This window comes from Sphaerodactylus townsendi, linkage group LG04 (assembly GCF_021028975.2).
Source record: "Sphaerodactylus townsendi isolate TG3544 linkage group LG04, MPM_Stown_v2.3, whole genome shotgun sequence".
Classification (NCBI taxonomy): Eukaryota; Metazoa; Chordata; class Lepidosauria; order Squamata; family Sphaerodactylidae; genus Sphaerodactylus; species Sphaerodactylus townsendi.
In genome coordinates, this window is record NC_059428.1 from 12,898,046 (window position 1) to 12,921,054 (window position 23,009).

Below are 23,009 nucleotides of genomic sequence, written 5' to 3' on the forward strand. Positions count from 1 at the left end.
TGATTCCCCACTCCGCCACATGAACAGAGAACTGTGATCTGGTGAATTGGATTTGTTTCCCCATTCCTACTCCAGATTAGAGTACACCTGCTCTTAACCACTATGCCACTGCTGCGCCGCACAACCTTCCCAAATATTTTTAAATGGACATAAATACAGTGTAAGATGGCCAGCAGGAGCTCAGAAAACGGCACTGACGTGAAATCTGGGACTGCACAGAAGGAAGGGAGGGATTTTGTAAGCTGCTTTGAGACTCTTTACAGAAGAGAAAGGCAAGATATGAATCCAAACTATGTTGTTGTTGTTGTTGTTGTTGATGAGGAGGAGGATAATGTTAAAAGTTCTCCCTCCTCCCTCTGACACCCATGCTATAGTAGCAGGATGTCAGTTCCTGGATAGAAGGAATCGTAGCTTTTAGTCAGATTTTTCTCAGCGGCTAACACTCATCTTGATTAATAGTTATCAGCTTCCCTGTATGCCTATTTTGCGTTCACTGCTTCTGTTCATTTGGATCAGGGATCTTCAAACTATGGCCCTCCAGATGTCCATAGAGTACAATTCCCATGAGCCCTACCACTTGACCATGCTGGAGGGGTTGATGGGAATTGTAGTCCATGAACATCTGGGAGGGAGCCCATCAAAGCTCTGGAAGACCCCCCTGATTTGGACTCAACATTGGTGCTTATTTGGTTATGTATTTCTAAAAGCAAGTAATGTTACTACAATGTGCCCAGGTGGATTTTTCTTCCTCTCTTTAACTTCGGCTCCTAAACTCTTTATGATTTGCTCTTTGATTTGAAGGCATTGCCCTTTTGGAGAGTAAGAGCTCCGTGCCCCGTTCGATTCTTTCGGGTACAGAAAATAAAACGTCGATATTTTTTCCTTCTGAGGTTTAAGTTTTTATTCCCACCTGGACCAAGGGACCTGAAGATAGGCTATCAAGCCACCACTGATTTAAAAAAACAAACAGATTTTGTGCCAAAATTAAACCTGCAAGATTACTAGGCATTCATTATTTTCTGAGAATCTTTACATTTCTGAGAATCTTTTTTCTGAGAAAAGGCTGGGCGTCTTCAAAGGAAAAGTACCCACAAAGCCACTGCAATTAGAGCTTATGCTCTTAGTACCTTTGTATAATTACCTCCCCCCACCCCAATTTGATGTTTCTTGAAGGCAGCCGGTGGAAGAAATGCAGAGCTTTCTGCCCTGCAATGGACTGACTCACAGGCCAAGCTTCCATGAACGCATTCAGATTTGAAATGTCAGAAGTAAATGGTAGTTCCAAGAACCATCTGTTGATAGTTCTGTTTAGATCTTCCCAGCTGGTGCTACCAGATCTGGGCATATCAAGTGGGGCAAAGAGGGGCAAGCTTTTCAGACAACACAGGTGAGGCAAAATGCTATAGGGAAAGTGTCATGATATGTAAAAAAGAGAGCAAAGGGTCACAAAAAGGTAATCTTCTAAGTTAGCAGAAGTTTGCAACCCCGAGGCTGGAGACAGTCAGTCAGGGGCAAGAAGTAACGACAGTTAACCTTTAACATGATTGGTTAATTCAACTGTGACTCTAGACCAGCCATTCTCAACCAGGGTACCGTGGTACACTAGGGTGCCGTGAGCATGTCCCAGGGTACCTGGTTGGCAACACTACAGCCGCCCCCTCCCCTCCCATTTTCCTCTGTAGGTGTCTCCCACCGGCGCCAGCTAAGGAGACATGGAGGCTGGGCCTTCCATGGGCAAGCAGGGCCTGCGCCACAAAGTTCAATCAGCGCCTCTCACCAACCAACCCCAGCAAAGCTTCCCTTCACCCTGGGAGGGGAAGGTGGGGGGTGTGGCAAGCAGGGGCAATGGGAGGGGAAGGTGGAGGGTGGTGGCAGGGGTACCGTGAGATATGAAGAGTGAGGTCAAGGGTACCCTGACCTCGAAAAGGTTGGGAAACACTGCTCTAGACCAATGAGAGGCTACTGCCTGGGCGGGGAGAAGTATCCTGTTGGATGGATGAATTGTATATGCTATGCTAAGTTCAGAGAGACTGAGATGGAATCTGAGTTAAGTTCAGTATGTGTTGAACTTTGTTATTGCTGAAGAGTTCTGTATAGCTTTATAGTCTTGTATAGAATAGACTTGTGTAACCTTGCAACTGCTAAAGTAAAAGCCTTCCTATGGAAAGAACATCTTGCGTGGAGAGTATTCTTTTCCAAGAGTGGTAGAAGGTTGCAGTGAGTGCAAGAAGACTATAGACCTTCTCATCTTACCAGAGTGACTCCGCTTTAAACTCTGCTGATAGAAAGAGTTCTGCATTTTTCCCATGCCTAGACTCAGTTCTTTATACAGCCACCTTGTCAAGCAGGTCAGAATAATTGTAGTGAATGAAAAGGCCCATCAAGTTGCAGCCAACTCATGGCAACCCCATAGGGTTTTCAAGGCAAGAGGTGAAAGAGATGGTTTGCCGTTGTCTACCTCTGCATAACCACCCTGGAGTTCCTTGGTGGTGCACCAGACAAGCACTAACTAGAAGCCAACCCTATTCAGCATCCAAGATGTGATGAGATCAGGCATCCTGGCCCATCCAGGCAGGGGCATAACGAGGCAAACTGTAGCCCTGGGCAAAACCTGAGTTGGATGCCCCCCCCCCATGGGTGGCCACTCCACCATGATCAATTTTTTTTGCATGAGGACATTGGTGCGTGCAGCGGGTGCATTTTTAGACATATCAGCACTAAAATTTCAGCGTATCATCAGGAGACTGTCCTTATGCTACCCCCCATGTTTGGTGAGGTTTGGTTCAGGGGGGCCAAAGTTATGGACCCTCAAAACTGTAGCCCCCATCTCCTATTAGCTCCCATTGGAAACAATGGGTGATAGGGGCACCCCCTTTGGGAGTCCATAACTTTGGACTCCCTGAACCAAACCTCACCAAACTTGGGGTTAGCATAAGGACAGTCTCCTGATGATATGCTGAAATTTTGGTGCCGCTAGCCAAAGAACTGCGCCCCCTGCAGGCCAAAAATGGAAAACCACTAAAAATACCCAAAAACGAACCCAGCATTTTGATGCCCCCCACAAGGTGATGCCCTGGGCAGCTGCCCACTTTGCCCAATGGGCATTACGCCAGTGCATCCAGGCCAAAGATGAACTGAAGTGGTTGGCCAGTGCCTTCCTCTGCATAACAACCCTGGACTTCCTTGGTGGTCTCCCATCCAAGGGCCGACCCTGCTTAGCTTCTGAGATCTGATGAGATCAGATCAGTCTGAGCCATCCGAGCTGGAGCAGTACCATTATTAAGGATAAGCAAATGTTGGGAGAGGGAGGCGCTAAGAGGGACAAAGTGTTGTATTCTACCTACCCCCTGAAGCAAAGTTTGAAGCCTTCTCCCGCTTATGCACATCTTCCTTCAGCAGAGGAGTCAGAGGAGTTGGAGAATAACTCCTTAAGATGAAAGTACATTCTTTATATTCTTCTAATGAGGAATAGTACAAAACAATTAGAAGAAGAGTTGGATTTATATCTTGTAAGGAGATTCAAAGGGGCTTCCGATCTCCTTCCCCCACCACAGACTCCCTGTGAGCCCCGAAGAACTGTGACTAGCCCGAGGTCACCCAGTTGGTGTGCGTTGGAGTGCACAAGCTAATCTGGTTCCCCAGATAAGCCTCCACAGCTCAAGTGTCAGAGCGGGGAATCAAACCCGATTCTCCAGATTAGAGTGCCCCTGCTCTTAACCACTACACCGCGCTGGCTCTCCTTAAACGGTACAATGGGTTATGGCGACTATGGAATTCTAGTACCTTAAAGGTGGAAAAAAACTCTATAACCCAGCTACAAAATCATGATGCAGTTTATCCAAATTAGATACGTTGCAGTAATACAAACAATGCAAATTCCACTCCACTTACAAACCATAATAATGCCAGCTCAGAAAACAAATCGCACGGTGCTATGTCATTACTGTCAATGTCAATCTTGTAATATCAACAAAGCAGTCCAAAATATTTTCAAACGTCCACAGTCCTTAGTTCTGGAATCATTTGACTTCATGAAGAATAATCCAAATGAACAAAACTACATGCAGAGAAGACAAACACCCCAGGCTCTGCAGAAGTTTCATTTTATTTCTTTTCAATGCTTCTGTTCTTAACAACGAAACATAATGCTGTCTTCCCTGTAGTGCACTATCAGGGGTGGGGCAGGGAAGGCCATATAACTAACCACTAACCTGGATAGCTTTAAAAAGGGCTTGGACAAATTTATGGAGGAGAAGTCGATGTATGGCTACCAATCTTGATCCTCCTTGATCTGAGATTGCAAATGCCTTAGCAGCAGTGGCGTAGGAGGTTAAGAGCTTGTGTATCTAATCTGGAGGAACCGGGTTTGATTCCCAGCTCTGCCGCCTGAGCTGTGGAGGCTTATCTGGGGAATTCAGATTAGCCTGTACACTCCCACACACGCCAGCTGGGTGACCTTGGGCTAGTCACAGCTTCTTGGAGCTCTCTCAGCCCCACCTACCTCACAGGGTATTTGTTGTGAGAGGGGAAGGGCAAGGAGATTGTCAGCCCCTTTGAGTCTCCTACAGGAGAGAAAGGGGGGATATAAATCTAAACTCTTCTTCTTCTTCTTCTTCTTCTTCTTCTTCTTCTTCTTCTTCTTCTTCTTCTTCTTCTTCTTCTTCTTCTTCTTCTTCTTCTTCGCAGACCAGGTGCTCAGGAGCAGCAGCAGCAGCAGGCCATTGCTTTCACCTCAGTGCTATCAGTCACAGACCAGGAAAGGGATACTAGTCAGTGCTATCACAATATTAGTCAGTGCTATCAGTCACAGACCAGGAAAGGGATTTAGGTGTCTTAGTTGATAGTTCCATGGGAATGTCAACTCAATGCATGGCAGCTGTGAAAAAGGCAAACTCTATGCTGGGGATCATTAGAAAAGGAATTGATAATAAAACTGCAAAGATTGTCATGCCCTTATATAAAGCAGTGGTGCGACCGCACTTGGAGTACTGTGTCCAGTTCTGGTCGCCGCATCTCAAAAAGGATATTGAGGAGATAGAAAAGGTGCAGAGAAGGGCAACAAGGATGATTGAGGGACTGGAGCACCTTCCCTATGAGGAGAGGCTGCAGCGTTTGGGACTCTTTAGTTTGGAGAGGAGGCGGCTGAGGGGGGATATGATTGAAGTCTACAAAATTATGCATGGGGTAGAAAATGTTGACAGAAAGAAATTTTTCTCTCTTTCTCACAATACTAGAACCAGGGGGCATTCATTGAAAATGCTGGGGGGAAGAATTAGGACTAATAAAAGGAAACACTTCTTCACGCAACGTGTGATTGGTGTTTGGAATATGCTGCCACAGGAGGTGGTGATGGCCACTAACCTGGATAGCTTTAAAAGAGGCTTGAACAGATTTATGGAGGAGAAGTCGATTTATGGCTACCAATTTTGATCCTCCTTGATCTGAGATTGCAAATGCCTTAGCAGACCAGGTGCTCAGGAGCAGCAGCAGGCCATTGCTTTCACATCCTGCACGTGAGCTCCCAAAGGCACCTGGTGGGCCACTGCGAGTAGCAGAGTGCTGGACTAGATGGACTCTGGTCTGATCCAGCAGGCTAGTTCTTATGTTGTTATAATAGTGCCTTAATCCTCTTCTCATGTAAATTCCTTCCTGCAACAATTTGCATGTGCAGTGGAATTTGCATTGCTTGTATTACCGAAACACACCTTATTTTTAAAAACGGCATCAACTTTTGCATAGCTGGTACAAAATAAGACAGGGTGCCATTAGCTGATTGGCCAGAACAATTCTGTTTTGCAAACCAAAGTGTCCTAGATGGATGTCATCAATTACCAGTCTCTTCCTTCTATTTTTCTCAAAATGGTAAAATGCCCAGCCAACCACAAACATCTATTTCCTTGCTGGTGCTGGAAAGGGTTGTCAAGTTGTAGCTGATTTATGGCAGCCCTGTAGGCCTTTCAAGGCAACGGGAGAACAGAGGTTGGCTCTGAGTCGCAACCCCGTGCAGCATCTCATGCCAATCTGGCATGGGGCTCGGTCTCCAGACCCCTGATCATCAGAGCCAGCGTGGTGTAGTGGTTAAGAGCAGGTGGAGTCTAATATGGAGAACCGGGTTTGATTCCCCACTCCTCCACCTGAGGGGCAGAGGCTTATCTGGGGAACCAGATGTGTTTCCGCACTTCTACATTCCTGCTGGGTGACCTTGGGCTAGTCACAGTTCTTTGGAACTCCCTCAGCCCCACTTTCCTCACAAGGGGTCTATTGTGGGGAGAGGAAGGGAAAGGGGCTTGTAAGCCACCTTGAGTCTCCTTATAGGAGAGAAAGGTGGAATATAAATCCACCCCTCTTCCACTGCCTCTTCCTCCTCCTCCCTTCAGCAGTGGCGTAGGAGGTTAAGAGTTCGTGTATCTAATCTGGAGGAACCGGGTTTGATTCCCAGCTCAGCCGCCTGAGCTGTGGAGGCTTATCTGGGGAATTCAGATTAGCCTGTACACTCCGACACATGCCAGCTGGGTGACCTTGGGCTAGTCACAGTTCTTCGGAGCTCTCTCAGCCCCACCTACCTCACAGGGTGTTTGTTGTGAGGGGTGAAGGGCAAGGAGATTGTAAGCCCCTTTGAGTCTCCTACAGGAGTGAAAGGGGGGATATAAATCCAAACTCCTCCTCCTCCTCCTCCTCCTCCTCCTCCTCCTCCTCAATAGGTGGAGGCAGGTTGTCTGGCATGTGGCCACTTTGTTTTGTTTATGTCCATTTCAGTAGACGGCAATAATGGGCAATAGTCTTGAGAGAGAACTTGCAGATCAACGGGAGGGAATCTCTTCTTCTTCTTCTTCTTCTTCTTCTTCTTCTTCTTCTTCTTCTTCTTCTTCTTCTTCTTCTTCTTCTTCTTCTTCTTCTTCTTCTTCTTCTTCACCCACTCCATTCTACCCCATCCTTTTAAAAGTGAGGCCTCCAAAACCTCACACTGCATTTCAGGTGCAGTCTGGCTAATTTCAGGTGCAGTCTAGCTAATGCAGCACATGGCAAGGCTACGCCATCTTGCAATTTGGATGTGAAATCCCACCAAAAATAAGTTCACCGTAATCATCAACTCAATGCGTAAGAAAAAAAAAGCAAAAAGTGACCGAGACAAAACAGTCGGTATCAGAATAACCCAACATAAATCTACAGTGCGGCCATATTTGAAATACAGTGTACATTTCTAGACACACTGTCTCTAAAAAGGCCACCGTTGAGCTTGAATAGCTGGAGAAAAAGATAATAAAAATGATTCAAGGGTTGAAATGCTTTCCATTTGAGGAAAGGTTAAAGAGTTTAATAGCTTTGAAGTTTAGTGGGGAGTGGGGGGGGTGCGAAGATGACAAGAAACAAAAGATTTATGAAATTACAAACGGTGTAGGAAAAGTAGAGAGTTTTTTCTTTGCCCAACTTGGGATTGCCAATAAAATCTGCAGGCAGTAAATTTATGATGGAAAAGTGTTGCCCCCCCCTCCCCAGCCCCCACAACTCCTAACTCAGTGCTTCAAAATATAGCAGTTTTTTACTAGCTTAGATACCTTTACCAGGGGAAGATCACCAAGTTGTCCCTCAAGCAGCAGTTGGGCAAATGCTTGTCAGGGATGCGTTAGGATGATCATGCATTGAGCAGGGGGTTGGACTCAATCAGTGGTGGCGAACCTACGGCACTCAGAGCCCTTTCTGTGGGCACGCGTGCACAGTTTGTCATGGGGGGGGCGGAAGATCCCCCCCCCCACACACACACACGTACACATCTAGGCTGGCCTGGGCCACTGGGCACGATGTGTAGGCAACCCTGTTAAGTGCTGTTAAACCCCACTGATTTTCATGTGAAGAACTAAAGCACAATCCTGTACATGGGAGTAAGCTCAGTTGCTGGCAATGGGGCTTGCTTCTAAACCCTACTAGGGTCGTGATTCATCCATTCGAAGTGTTGCACGGTTGCTTCAAGGCAAAGCCACCGACTACCACCAAGCTTACTCCCTTGGAGCCAACCATTTTTTTTCTAAACTAAAACCTCAGTATTCAGGTTAAATTGCCGTGTTGGCACTTTGCGATAACTACCGGTAAGTGGGTTTTGGGATGCAGTTTGGGCACTCGGTCTTGAAAAGGTTCACCATCACTGGACTAGATGGCTTGTTTGGCCCCCTTCCATCTCTATGATTCCATGCATCCATAATGGCTACATTGAAAGAAAGCCGTGTTCAAGTTGCTGAGGGCAAGCAGGGAATTGCATGCCTTGTTTTATTTTACTGACTTCATTCATACCCTGCCTTTCTCCCAAATGGGAACTACAAGAAGATTTTCCACACATCCATTTTAGCCTCATGACAGTTCTATGAGATAGATTAGGCTGAATGGGCATGACTGAGCCTTCATGACCGAATCAGGTTTCGAACCTGGATCTTCCAGATGTTAGTCAAACACTCTAACCACTAAGCAGTGGTGCAGCAGTGATGTAGTGGTTAAGAGCAACGACCTTCTAATCTGGAAGAACTGGGTTTGATTCCCCGCTCTGCCGCCTGAGCTGTGGAGGCTTATCTGGGGAATTCCGATTAGCCCGTGCACTCCTGCACACGCCAGCTGGGGGACCTTGGGCTAGTCACAGCTTCTCGGAGCTCTCTCAGCCCCACAGGGTGTTTGTTGTGAGAGGGGAAGGGCAAGGAGATTGTAAGCCCCTTTGAGTCTCCTGCAGGAGAGAAAGGGGGGATATAAATCCAAACTCAACTCTTCTTCTACGCTACCCTGGCTCCCATATGACCTGACAGGAAGCTGTTGGTTGAGTCGCTGTGGAATACAGGATTCTCGCCTGGAAAGACCCCTTTGGTTTGATCCAACAGAAATCTTATTCTGACAAATCATGATGACCTCAGTGGAAAGAAGGGACCTTCTCCAGAATCCAGTTGGTCGACCGAAAACGTTCTTCAATATCTGGCTGAAGAATTCCTTCCTGCACATCCACAGATCATACATAGGGCCAGTTCACATAATCTCTTTCCCCTATTTGTGTCAGAGGAAAATGAATTGCTCATTCCAGACCTGTATGTAAAAATAGGGATACACATGGATCCACCAGTATGGTGCAAGTTCAGATACCTTTGCTGGTTGTTGTGGGCTTTCCAGGCTGAGGGGCCGTGGTCTGGTGGATCTTGTTCCTAACGTTTCGCCTGCATCTGTGGCTGGCATCTTCAGAGGTGTATCACAGAGAGAAGTGTGTTTGACACTGTGTCCAGTGTATAACTGTAAAGTTGCTGCTTAGTCTTGGAAGGTTTTCATCTGACCAGGTTGGTAGGTTAGAAGTGTTTCTGGTATCTGTAGTTTCTCATATCTCGCCCATCTCCTGTTTCTAACGCCTGCCTGCAGTAGAACTGTTTCAATGTGGTTTGCCGGTAGGAACTACAGGTGTTTATCTTAAACTGGCGGGGAACTGGCTGAGTTGCCCGTAAAAGAGGCTGTTACGAGCGTTGGGAGGTCAGTTCCCGCGTACTTGTGATGCGGCTTGAGTACCCAGCTCAATAAAGAACTTGAAAAGTTACTTTTGGCCTGGACTTCACTGGTTCCTGACAATAACACATGTGATTTCACTCCATGAGTCAGTAACGCACAGGGGACTATCTTTAGCCCTAAAACTGTGTAAACAATATTTCCCCTCCCCTCATATCGTTTATAATTTTCAGCTACGGCCTTGGCGAAGTACTGTAAGGATGTGTACAAACATTATCAAAAACCATTCCAAATTTAACACTCTGATTATAGCCTGCATAATCCGTTATCCCGACCACGTCAAGCAGCGGCAGCTAACGCAGATCGAACAGGCTTCCTTGCCCTGTACGCTGATAACTTTCGGCATCCATTAAAAATAATCTGGCCCTGGCAAATATTACCCTGGGAGGCATGTGCGCTGCTCATTGAACTTTCGATGCTCCAGTTTAGCAAACAGCTAGAAAATCTCCAAAGAGTCATTGCCAGAAATGCTTGTGACCATTACGTGTCATACTTTGTGATGACACACGGGGGAAGAGGGCTATTTTCTAAATCTGGAAAAATAAGATTCGTTCACTTTAGGAGAACTCTTTTATGCGCAGCCCTCCTTCTTTAGCCTTTTTGAAAAGCCTGTGTATTCCAGCAAAAATTAAAACTCTAATATGCAAAAGCAATGTGATTAGGGTTGCTGCAGCCCAGGGGGGTCATAAAAAAGGGGCTGCGACTTACCGCGGTCGCCATTGCTACTGGGGAAGGGACAGCCTCCTAGGGGCTGCCGCTTTCCCGGCCGACTCATGAAGTTCCCACTCTGCTTTCATTGAGGCTTTGTTGCTCAGGGCGCCCGGCAGTGACGCTGGGCGCCCTGATGTCACCTGGGAGGAGGGCCGGGCAGCCTATTTAAGGCTAGGCCCGGCTTTGCCTCCTCCCCATTTGCTGGAGCACGCGAGTCTCCCACCCTTCCCTCCCTGTATTTGTTATTTGTTAATGCATGTTTGTTTTGTTAAGGGTTGGCGGATTGCGCATGGGGGACTGATCTTTAGTTTAGGGTCAGTGGTGCGTACCCGCTTTATTGATTCAACACTTATGAGGTTTGGGGTGGAACTTAAGCCAAAGGGGTAACCTGGCCAGGCGTGGGCTTATATGGCTGGCGCCCCTGGCAGCAGTGGAGTCCTCAGAGGAAGTGGCAACCAGCCAATCACCTGGAATCTGTAGCTGCTCCAGCGTGTGGTACAATACTTCATCAGCAGGCCCGGGCTGGGGGACAACACTTTCGGGCTGCTTGGCGATCAGGACAGCTTTTCGTTTACTTGGCCTGCCCAGCACACAGATCAGATTATGCTGTTTGCGGTAATTTTATTTAAATAAAGTAAAACACCTATGGCCAACTTTTTACCACACAAGAAAGCATGTTGTACTCACATTTATTGTAAGTCTAGGAGGGTTTTTAGCTACTTCCCTCAGACAGCAATGTATAATGTAGGTAAGTGCACCTGTGGAGATATTTAGTAGTAACTGCACTGTTATCTGGCAAAATAATGTCATCTGGCAAAATAACAAAATGCTAGCAATTACGGTGGGGACCATTCCTCACTTTTTCATCAATAGTGTTGCTGCTAATGGAAGAGGAGGTAGAAGTTGGGGACAGCAATGTCACAGCCGTCCAGTTCCCACTCTTCATCCCAGCTCCCCAGGTCTTACCACATTATGTCCCCAAACCTCTTGGAGATCTGAGGTGCTGTGTGGTTTCTGGGCTGTATGGCCGTGTTCTAGCAGCATTCTCTCCTGATGTTTTGCCTGCATCTGTGGCTGGCATCTTCAGAGGATCTGACGAAACGTCAGGAGAGAATGCTGCTAGAACACGGCCATACAGCCCGGAAACCACACAGCACCCCAGTGATTCCGGCTGTGAAAGCCTTCGACAATACTCTTGGAGATCCTCGCACAGTTCTCAGAGATCTCCAAGGAGTCAAACACATGATCTGAAAGTTAATGTATCTCTGTGGGAAAGGGAATTGGGGAAGATGTCACAGCTTGTGTAGTGGTTAAGAGCAGGTGGATTCTAATCTGGGGAACCGGGTTTGATTCCCCACTCCTCCACCTGAGTGGCAGAGGCTTATCTGGTGAACCAGATGCGTTTCTGCGCTCCTACATTCCTGCCGGGTGACCTTAGGCTAGTCACAGTTCTCCACAAACAACAAACGCGCTGCATCAACCGCTACTTTATCAATTGCGCTAAGCCCACATATAAAGTGCAATACATAAAAGAATTACAACCAGGTAGAAAAGAATTCAAACAACATCAGAGCCTGAACTCTTACGGTACTACACATATCACATCACTGCCCTACAACCTTAGTCAAGGTGACTAAACAATGTCTTCTTCACTCGGTCCTATGTCCTTTGATCCAGTATGGGGCGCTTGGGCAGGACCTCTGCTTTGAAGATAATCGTCGCCCATCAACAGCCGCATATACTGCATTCCAGTCCCGGTAGAAATTAGGTCCTATATATTTAATGCGGACCAGTTCGGTCTGGAAATCCAAGTCCGTCAATTCAAATATATCCAGCCTTAATAAACGGGTTGCGCTACTGTAACCGTTTTCGATAGATTCTTCTTCAGATTACAATTCTTCAATCTTAATCGGGATAATTACTCAAGGTGACTTCCTCACATCCATTCAGTTTCCCTTAGCCTGTGCACTCCCACACACGCCAGTTGGGTGACCTTGGGCTAGTCACAGTTCTTTCAGAACTCTCCCAGCCCCACCTACCTCACAAGGTGTCTGTTGTGGGGAGAGGAAAGGAAAGGAAAGGAGTTTGTCAGCCACCTTGAGTCTCCATACAGGAGAGAAAGGTGGGGATAAATCCAAACTCCTCTTCTTTTGTATGGCAGTCCTCTTATGCTGACATAGGGATTAAAAGAGGAAGGCCATTTAAATATAATCCAGCCCTGGCTAGAAAAAGCAAGATAGACAAATTTTTTAGAAGGCTCTTTTAAACTGACAGCTCACTCAAACAGATACAAATGACTTGAAGATGAAGATTTGTCAGTAGTGGCGGGGCGTCACACCCCATTTGGGACAGATGAAACTGACACGTCAATTAACAATCTTGGATCTCAGGACTTTGTATCAACTAATCCCAAGGTGCTTAACAGCCCAAATTGGTACATCGACAGTTTTAGCGCAGTAAACAATGCTTACAGTTCGCACACTTAATAAGATTGTTGAGAAATTGGCAACTATCTGCAAGGAACATTTCTTACTGCATGAACTTAGTCAAAACCAGTTAGAAAATCAAAGGAAAGAGCCGGGTTACACCAGAACTGGAGATACTGGGAACCTGTCGTGCCCCTGGACTGTTCAATAACAAGACTCTATATTCAGTTGATTTCTCTACTATGAAACAGCATCAGGAATAAGCATTTAGACTTCTGTTGCCAGAATAAGCATTTAGATTTCTATGCTGGGGATAATTAGGAAAGGAATTGAGAATAAAACTGCAAGGATTGTCATGTCCTTATATAAAGCAGTGGTGCGACCACACTTGGAGTACTGTGTTCAGTTCTGGTCGCCTCATCTCAGAAAGGATATTGAGGAGATAGAAAAAGTGCAGAGAAGGGCAATAAGGATGATTGAGGGAATGGAGCACCTTCCTTATGAGGAGAGGCTGCAGCATTTGGGACTCTTTAGTTTGGAGAGGAGACGTCTGAGGGGGGATATGATTGAAGTCTATAAAATTATGCATGGGGTAGAAAATGTCGACAGAGAGAAATTTTTCTCTCTTTCTCACAATACTAGAACCAGGGGGCATTCATTGAAAATGCTGGGGGGAAAAATTAGGACTAATAAAAGGAAACACTTCTTCACGCAACATGTTATTGGTGTTTGGAATATGCTGCCACAGGAGGTGGTGATGGCCACTAACCTGGATAGCTTTAAAAGGGGCTTGGACAGATTTACGGAGGAGAAGTCGATCTATGGCTACCAATCTTGATCCCTCTTTGATCACAAGTTACCGTGCATGTGGTCCAAAGGTGATCGGGAACAACAGCCATGAGAAGGCCACTGAGTTCACATCCTGCATGTGAGCTCCCGAGGGCACCTAGAGCAGACCACTCACGAGTAGCAGAGAGCTGGATTCGATGGACTCAGATTCTGGTCCAGACATTGTTCTTATGTTCTTAAGCATAGCCAGTATTGCAGCCACCATTACCCCCCATGTCATCCCCCACATCATATCACATCACATCACATCACCCCACCCCACCCCACCCCACCTACCAGTTCCCAAGGGGGGATGGCACCCCTACAGTCCAGGGAAGAAGAAACCACCTCCCACCACCAGGCTCAAAACAATCTACATTCCATGCTACTGACAGAGCTACACCTGCACATGTCTGATGAGCTGGGAAGGCCTGAGAAGCAAAGCAGAAAACAGCAGGGAAAGGGAATGAAAAGAGACAGGTTCCCACATCCTGGGCAGGAGACAAAAGACATGGCAGGATCAAACAGGGGTTGGCCATGACAGACCTGGAACCTTCTGCATCCAAAGCAGATGCTCTACCGCTGAGCCAAAATATGTGATGCTCATTTAGCAAGGACCAAAACACCCACTCACAATAACAGGAAGACTGGTTTTCTAACAGCTAGATTTTGTGGTTATAAGGCCCCTGCTGGAGGTGGGGATCCCCTGCTCAGCAGAGGGAAAACGGCACCAACACCAGGAGGGGAAGGATGTCAGCAGTGCCCTGACGTGCTGGCATCATTTCCTGGGTGCCAGGAAGTGACATTATCTTGCACTAGGGATGTTCCAAGTGATGAAGTAATGTCATCTCCTTCGTGAAACCCAACTTACATTACCCTCAATGGGGGCCCTCGACCTCTGATGAGTCCCTCTCTGTCGGTTTCAGGGAGGGGTAGGGTACGGTGACCAGACGTTCCGCTTTTGGCGGGACAGTCCCGCCTTAAAACAATTTGTCCCGCGGGTTTTTTGAAGTGTCCCGATTTTTGGAAGGCTATCGCACTACCTTCTGGGGTGCGCCCCAGAAGGCAGTGCAGCAGCCTCCCGTGCACGCGGCCGCAGGAGCGCACTGCCTTCTGGGGCGCTCCTGGGGCACTCCCAGAAAGCAGTGCGCTCCTGTGGCTGCTGTGCTTTATCTTGTAGCGTCTTGTATGACCATGCTCTACCCGCCCGTCCCGGTTTACAAAGGTGACCATCTGGTCACCTTAGGGTAGGGGGACCTGGCAACCCTACAAATAAGCTGTGCTATGATGAAATACTGATTCCAGCATACCAAGCTATTATTAAACACCTAGGGCTAGACCTGGCTGGTGCACTGGTAAACTCTAAACTTGGTAGTTCTCCTGTACAAATCATAGAATTCCAGGACACATCTATCAATTTTATATTGCCCTGCTGCTTAAGAATACCAATGGTATTATAATATACAGTGTCGCCAGATTTTCTGCAGCAGCATTTGAGGTACGTTGCAGGATGGTCTGTGCCATAAAGTTGGCTAAATTGAACTAAAGTTCAATGTATTGTCGAAGGCTTTCACGGCCGGAATCACTGAGATGCTGTGTGGTTTCCGGGCTGTATGGCCGTGTTCTAGCAACACAGCCATACAGCCCGGAAACCACACAGCACCTCAACACTGAAGTTATCTTAGGTTCTGGGACCTAATAGTTATAATCTTTTATCTGCCAGTTTTACTTTTCCCCTTACACCTTGTTCCTTTTAATACTTACATTCATATCCTAACTTCCTTATGTTCCCATACCTTTTTGTATCCCTATTTTTTGTTTTGCCAGTAGATTCTTTTAGATATATTTTACAGTTGTAATATATTTTATCCTTTTAAATGTAAGCACCTTATGTTGGTCTATGAAGAAGGAGCAGAAAAGTTTGGATTTATATCCCCCTTTCTCTCCTGTAAGGAGACTGACAATCTCCTCCCCCCCCCCTACAACAACAAACACCCTGCGAGGTGGGTGGGGCTGAGAGAGCTCCGAAGAACTGTGACTAGCCCAAGGTCACCCAGCTGGCATGTGTTGGAGTGCACAAGCTAATCTGGTTCACCAGATAAGCCTCCACAGCTCAGGTGGCAGAGTGGGGAATCAAACCCGGTTCTCCAGATTAGAGTGCATCTGCTCTTAACCACTACACCACATTGGATCTCTTTATTATGACCATAATAAAGATTGGCTGACTCCTGTGCAAAAGGAAATTCTTTGCATCCAGTCGCAGTTTACCAATGGCACAACTGGAGCGGTTTGCGACAGCTGTCAAGCCTCTTCAGTTCATTGATCTCTCTCCTGATGATATAGATGCACGCAAAGCATTGATATAACCATGCAAATTAAAATCAGTTTTGATATGATCTGTACAATGAAGACTCTGATTTGCAGATGCGCGGCTGTTCACGGGAGGAACAATACGCAAACAGAATCTGAATAGCCCCATCCCATGCAATCAATCCGAAGTTTCCTCTCTATGCATAGCCGCATTTTGGTAATGTAGAGGAGGAGGACAGATATAAACATATGGAAAGAAAGAACTGCTACAGCAAATCACGTGCTGTATACCATTTCAGAAAATAATAATAACAGGAGAATTCCAACACACTGGCTCCCTTTCAAAACCAAGTCAAGATCACTGGAATTTCAGTGAAGAATTTCAGAAGCATTTTCCACCGTGGCTTGAGCAATATATTCAAATATAACTTTTAGAGAATAATCTAAGCTTGATAATCAGGGATAATCAGATGGTTTGTGCTCAATCTGTGAGAAACATTGGATATAACATGCTGCTATCCTAACACATGAGGATGGTTTTAGGTTGGTAGTAGATCTGCAAGGTTCAAGCCCAGTAGCCCCTTAGCACCCAGTAACACACAAGATTTCTAGGGCATAAACTTTCAAGAGTCAAAGATGTTATCTCATGAAAGGACCAACTCTCAAAAGCTCATTCCCCCCAAATCTCATTGATCTTTTAGTTGCTATTAGGCTTGGAAGTGTGGCCCTTTCCACACAAATCCCCCCCAAACATTTCTAAAACGTTTCCAGTTCTCCCTTTACAACTATTTGTGTTCACACTCACCTCCTACAACCAATATCTGTCCGCCATTTTGTGTCTTTTATTTTGAGTTCATCGTGGAATCGCTGCTTCACTGCTTTAGAGCAGGGTGATGTGATTCTCTGTGTCTTCTACACTCCCTCCTTTGGAAAATCAGCTCCCCCCGCCCCCCACCATTGAACAAACTTTGCTCAAATGCTCCAAAATGCTCCAAAAGCAGGGCACGGGGCTTTTGCAGACAAGGAGTGAGCTCACAAAACGGTGAGGAAGTGCAAGGAAGAAGAAGAAGAAGAAGAAGAAGAAGAAGAAGAAGAAGAAGAAGAAGAAGAAGAAGAAGAAGAAGAAGAAGAAGAAGAAGAAGAAGAAGAAGAAGAAGAAGAAGAGGAGGAGGAGGAGGAGGAGGAGGAGGAGGAGGAGGAGGAGTTTGGATTTATATCCCCCCTTTCTCTCCTGCAGGAGACTCAAAGGGGCTTACAATCTCCTTGCCCTTCCCCCCTCACAACAAACACCCTGTGAGGTGGGTGGGGCTCAGAGAACTCCAAGAAGCTGTGACTAGCCCAAGGTCACCCAGCTGGCGTGTGTGGGAGTGTACAGGCTAATCTGAATTCCTCAGATAAGCCTCCACAGCTCAGGCGGCAGAGCTGGGAATCTAACCCGGTTCTTCCAGATCAGAGGACCACACAGGCAAACGAAGCCTTTTAAAAAATGTTTAAGTCAGATAATTGTTTTAAAGGAGGATTCATTTAAAATGTTTGGAGGCGGCAAGTGAAACATTTTGTGCTTAAAACTATGTGAAATTCCACAGAGGAGACACTTTATTTCCTGCCTCAAAACGTTTTAAAGTGTATGTGCGGAAAGGTTCTTGTTGTAACCCTTGAAGAACCCCAGCATGAGGGTACAAGGAAAAAGATTGCATTGTGCTACAGGAACCTCCAACATCCTTTAACTTTTTTTAAGAATGCAGGGATAGATCCTGTGTGATTCAGTGATTCAATGACAGAATGCACAGGTGAATAGTTTTCCTTCCTTCCCTAAGTAGTCACTTCTGATCCTTATAAACCAGATTCTTATCAGGCTAGGGCGAATAAACAGCCAGGTAGGGTGTGTGTGTGTGTGTGTGTGTGTGTGTGTGTGTGTGTGTGTGTGTGTGTGTGTGTGTGTGTGTGCGTGTGTGTGTGTGTGTGAGAGAGAGAGGGGGGGTTATCATCCTTCCCCTCCATCAGCAGAGCTGTACAAACAGGAAATGGAACAGAAGTTATTTCATTCATTCGCTGTGGTCCCTCAATCCATGTGACTTTTAGTCCAGAGAGTCCCATGACCTCAGGAATCAATAATTTTTTCGTATGCTTTTTATTGACGGCTCACTAGATGCAACTCCATTCCATGGGAAAAGCTCTCAGAATATCAATCGAGCAATACTGCTGTGGGCAGGGGAGTCCAATCATCGTGGGTTTTGTACTGCTGAATAAAGGGAATTTCAAAGCAAATATTTATACTGGAAAATAAAGGTTCATATGACAATTTAATTGCTCGGCTGTAATTGTTAAGTCAGTCTGGATGTGCGGCACGAAGAGCAATTAACTTACCCTTTCCAATGTAATTTCTTCAAATTCATATTCAATTTCTGTTCCATTGACCTTAAAAAAAGAAAAGAAGCAATAGAGAAATCTGTTAATACCTGTGGGAAATATGAAGGGGGAAACCCACCCTTTTACCAGCACAAGAATTCTTTCAACTGTGATGAAATACAGGATTTCCATATCAAAACCAACACTTCCGCTACTAGAATAAATGAGGGAGAGAGCACGCATGGAAGAACTGATGAACTTACGCTAAAAAGAAAAACATCTCAGGGGACAATTAATCTTCTGAATGTTTCAGAGCGATGGGAAACGTCAGCGGAATCACAAAACTGCGACGGAACGGCCAGGCCAATTGTACATGAATGATGACCGTGATCCAAACTTGTCAAACTAGGGCAGAGATTCTCCAACCTGGCACCCATGGGACAATGGCCCCTGCCAATCGGTTTCCTGGTTAGGTTTGGTCAATACCCTAGAAATTCGGTAAAACCTCCTTGAGATGAAGGGGTTGTTCAGGAGCAAGAGCAAGGAAATAAGACTTTTTCTGAGGTAAAGTCCTCAAGAAAAGACTTTTCTGAGGTAAAGTTCTCAAGAAGAAGGAGTTGTTGGGGAGCAAGTGGAGTGAAACAGGACTCCTGTCAGGTACCGCCTTCCTTATGAGGAAGTGCTTGCTGGGAGGAAGAGCAGGAAAATGGGATTCCTCTCAGGTAAAATTTCTTAGAGAGGAAGGGCTTGTGTGGAAGTAAGATTAGGGAACAAGGAGTGGCCCAGTGACAAGGATGTGGGTAAGGGGGGGTTTTCTCGGGTTCAACCCCCCCATTCATATCCGAAGCTCCGCCCACCCGTTTGTGGGTTTTAAAAACTTTTTTGGTGTTTTTTCAGTTTTTGGCCTGCAGGGGGCGCATTGTTTGGGTTAGCAGCACCAAACTTTCGGGAATTGTTTGGGAGACTCTCCTGATGATACTACCTGGGTTTGGTGAGGTTTGGTTCAGGGGGTCCAAAGTTATGGACTCCCAAAGGGGGTGCCCCATCCTCCATTGTTTCCAATGGGAGCTAATAGAAGATGGGGGCTGCACCTTTGAGGGTCCATAACTTTGGACACCCTGAACCAAACTTCACCAAACCTGGGATGTATTGTCAGGAGAATCTCTTATTGATACTACCCAGGTTTTGTGAAGTTTGGTCCAGGGGGTCCAAAGCTATGGACTCCCAAAGGGGGGTGCCCCCATCCTCCATTGTTTCCAATGGGAGCTAATAGGAGATTGGGGCTACACCTTTGAGGGTCCATAACTTTGGACTCTTGAATAAACTGACCAAACCTGTGTGGTATCGATAGAACAAACATCTCCAGTATACCCTGAAAGTTTGAAAGTGCTTCTAGCTGACAATTGCCATACCCTGACAACTCTGGGGCCCCCCAAATTTCCCCAGATTCTCCTTTTAAATCCACCCCCCTTGTCTGGTGCAAGATGCCCCCCCTGTCCCCTGGGCACTACATCCCTTCTTGGTGGTGTTATGAACCAAATCAGTGTAGGGACTGTGTGTAAAGTGCCATCAAGTCATAGTCGACTTAGGACAACCCTGTACAGTCTTCAAGGCAAGTCGCTTCCAGAGGTGGTTTGCCACTGCCTGCATCTGCATTACAACTGTGGTATTACTCAAAGCTCTCACAACCAAGTACTATCCAGTACTGACAAGATGGGGCTAGTCTGGGCCATTCGGGTCAATGCAAAAGACACACAGAGGCGGTTTGCCTTTGCCAGTCTCTGCTTAGCAACCCCGGACTTCTTGGTGTTCTCCCATAGAAGTATTAACCAGGCTACCCTACTAAGCTTCTGAGAGATCATGAGATAAGGATAACTTAGCCCATCGGGCAGACTGGGCTCCCAGAAACTCCGATTCAAATCCCCATTGCCTCAGAAACTCCCAGAGAGACTGCAGGCCAGGCACTGTGACTTGCCTCACAGCGTTTGGAGGATATTAAATTGATGTGGCTTTATTTATTTTATTTTATTATTAAACTTATATACCGCCCTCCCCCAAAGGGCTCAGGGTGGTTCACAACAAGTAAACAAAACAAATAAGCAAATAAATAGACAACACCGTACATTTCGTACTGGTCCACGTTACAATACAGCGCTCAATCATAATATACCATTTCAAGACAACAGATGGTGTCCCACAGCTAAAACTCCTCTAGAGGGGGGACAGCAGGGCCCCAGCTGTTGAAAGAGAGGGGGGGCATCAGCGGCTGGCCTCCCCAAAAGCTCAGTCTTACAGGCCCTGCGGAACTCATTAAGGTCCCGCAGGGCCCGGACAGCTGGAGGGAGAGCGTTCCACCAGGCGGGGGCCAGGGCCGTAAAAGCCCTGGCCCGAGTGGAAGCCGGCGGCATCATGGAGGGGCCGGGGACCACCAGCAAATTGGCCTCTGCCGAACGCTTTGGTTCCCATTGCTTTGGTTCCCACTGAAGAGAAAATAGCTCAACAAACCAACACAGCCCATTCCTTGGCTGCCTGTTAGTTGATCTCCATCCCTCCACACGAAGAGAAAGAAGAGGTTTTTATACCCTGTTTTCCTCAACATTTAAGGAGCCTCAAACCAGCTTACAATCAACTTTCCTTCCCATCCCCACAACAGACATCTCATGAGGGAGGCGGGGCTGAGAGAATCTGCAAAGAATTGTGATAGGCCCAAGGTCACCCAGTTGACTTACAGCAACCCCGTAGGATTTTCAAGGCAAGAAACATTTGGAGGTGGTTTGCCATTGTCTACCTCTGCGTGGGCTGAGAGAGTTCTGAAAGAACTGTGACTAGCCTCAGGTCACCCAGCTTCATGCGTAGGAGTGAGGAAACAAATCCAGTTCACCAGATAAAAGTCTGCCACTCGTGCAGAGGGGTTCTTCAGATTAGAGTCTGCTGCTCTTAACCATTATGCCCCTAAACCATAGGTGTCAAACGCGCGGCCCTCCAGATGTTATGGACTACAGCTCCCATCATCCCCTGCCAGCATCATGCTGGCAGGGGATGATGGGAACTGTAGTCCATAACATCTGGAGGGGCATGAATATGACACCTGTGCCCTAAACCAACAAAAAATCATTATTTTTTTTCCAGAAGCACAAAAAATGCATCAGTTCACAAACTGTTTGCAGTATGGCTGTCCAACGGCAGTCAGCACGGGCTACTTTCCAAAAAAACAGCTTAAGGTTGGTAGCTGGCGTTGAACAGATATGAGAGTACACGCTTGCTTTAGCACAGCACTGGAGCATGAAAACTCATACCAGCTACAGAGTACTGGTCCTCAGCTGGTATCCCCAAGAGGTTCCTCTTCACTAAGTCCTTCCTGCTATTTATTTCCAGGAGGAGACGACACGGAGTACTTCCTGGCTGTAGCGAGAAAACCGTGCCAACTGTTGCTCTGTATTTCAAACTTTGATCGGCACAGTCGTATTAACGCTTATCTCAGAGCTCATGGCTCTATAGGCATAGCCTGCTGGCACGCCACTTCTCCTCAAAACTGTGTTGTGGCCCTTCCTCATATTTTTTTAAAGTGCCATGAGTCATGGCCAAATTATGGCAACCCTCTAAGTTTTTAAGGTAGGGAGAGAACAGAATTGGTCTGCAGTGGCATAGGAGGTTAAGAGCTCGTGTATCTAATCTGGAGGAACCGGGTTTGATTCCCAGCTCTGCCGCCTGAGCTGTGGAGGCTTATTTGGGGAATTCAGATTAGCCTGTGCACTCCCACACACGGCAGCTGGGTGACCTAGGGCTAGTCACAGCTTCTTGGATATAAATCCAAACTCCTCCTCCTCCTCTCTTCTTCTTCTTCTTCTTCTTCTTCTTCTTCTTCTTCTTCTTCTTCTTCTTCTTCTTCTTCTTCTTCTTCTTCTTCTTCTTCTTCTTCTTCTTCTTCTTCTTCTTCTTCTTCTTCTTCTTCTTCAATGCCTTCCTCTGCATAACGACCTTAGTATTTCCATGGTGGTCTCCCACAGGAGTTCTACCCAGGACCAGCCCTGCTTTGCTTCTAAGATTTGATGAGATTGGTCTATCTTGAACCATGCAGGTCAGGGCACTGGTGTTATGGAATGAGTTAATTGTTCCGCTGAAGGTGGGCAGTGTGCAACTGGAGAAATAGCTCAGCAAGACACTGGGAAAGGATAGCCGCGAGAACTGGCATCAGCACCGAACAGGGTCCCGTCTACATTTGCCCTCATGTAAGTTGCCCAGGCTTGATCTTATCAGAGCTTCTTGGAAGCTAAGTAGGGTTAGCCCTGGTTCATACATGGATGGGAGACCACCAAGGAAGTCTAGGGTTGCCAAGCAATGGCAAATCACCTCTCATACTTTGATAACCTAGGGAGGGAGTGGTCGAACCTTTCCAGATATTATGGACTCCAGATTTCCATCAGCCTTCCTGGGCATGTACACCACATGCTAGCAGGGGCTGATGGGAATTGTAGTCCATAACATCTGGAGTGCCAAAGGTTCGCCACCACGGATCTATGGTGTTGCTATAAACTGGCTGTGATTTGATGAAACCCCCGTTTCCCATGTAATAGCAGAGACAGCAAGAAGAGGTGAAGAGCCAGTGTGGTGTAGTGGTTAAGAGCAGGTGGATTCTAATCTGGAGAACTAGGTTTGATTCCCCACTCCTCCACCTGAGTGGCAGAGGTTTATCTAGTGCAGGGGTAGGGAACCTGCGGCTCTCCAGATGTTCAGGAACTACAATTCCCATCAGCCTCTGTCAGAATGGCCAATTGGCCATGCTGGTAGGGGCTGATGGGAATTGTAGTTCCTGAACATCTGGAGAGCCGCAGGTTCCCTACCCCTGATCTAGTGAACCAGATG

The 23,009-nt window shown here is 46.7% G+C and overlaps 1 protein-coding gene across 1 annotated transcript in view; it reads right to left on the minus strand.

Moving 5' to 3' along the window:
- Window positions 1–23,009, minus strand: part of LOC125430911 (disks large homolog 2-like) — a 204,586-nt gene that overhangs the window by 82,358 nt on the left and 99,219 nt on the right. The window contains exon 3 of the mRNA XM_048493268.1: window positions 18,165–18,215. Coding sequence (XP_048349225.1) covers window positions 18,165–18,215 — 51 coding nt within the window. The remainder of the gene's footprint in view (window positions 1–18,164; window positions 18,216–23,009) is intronic.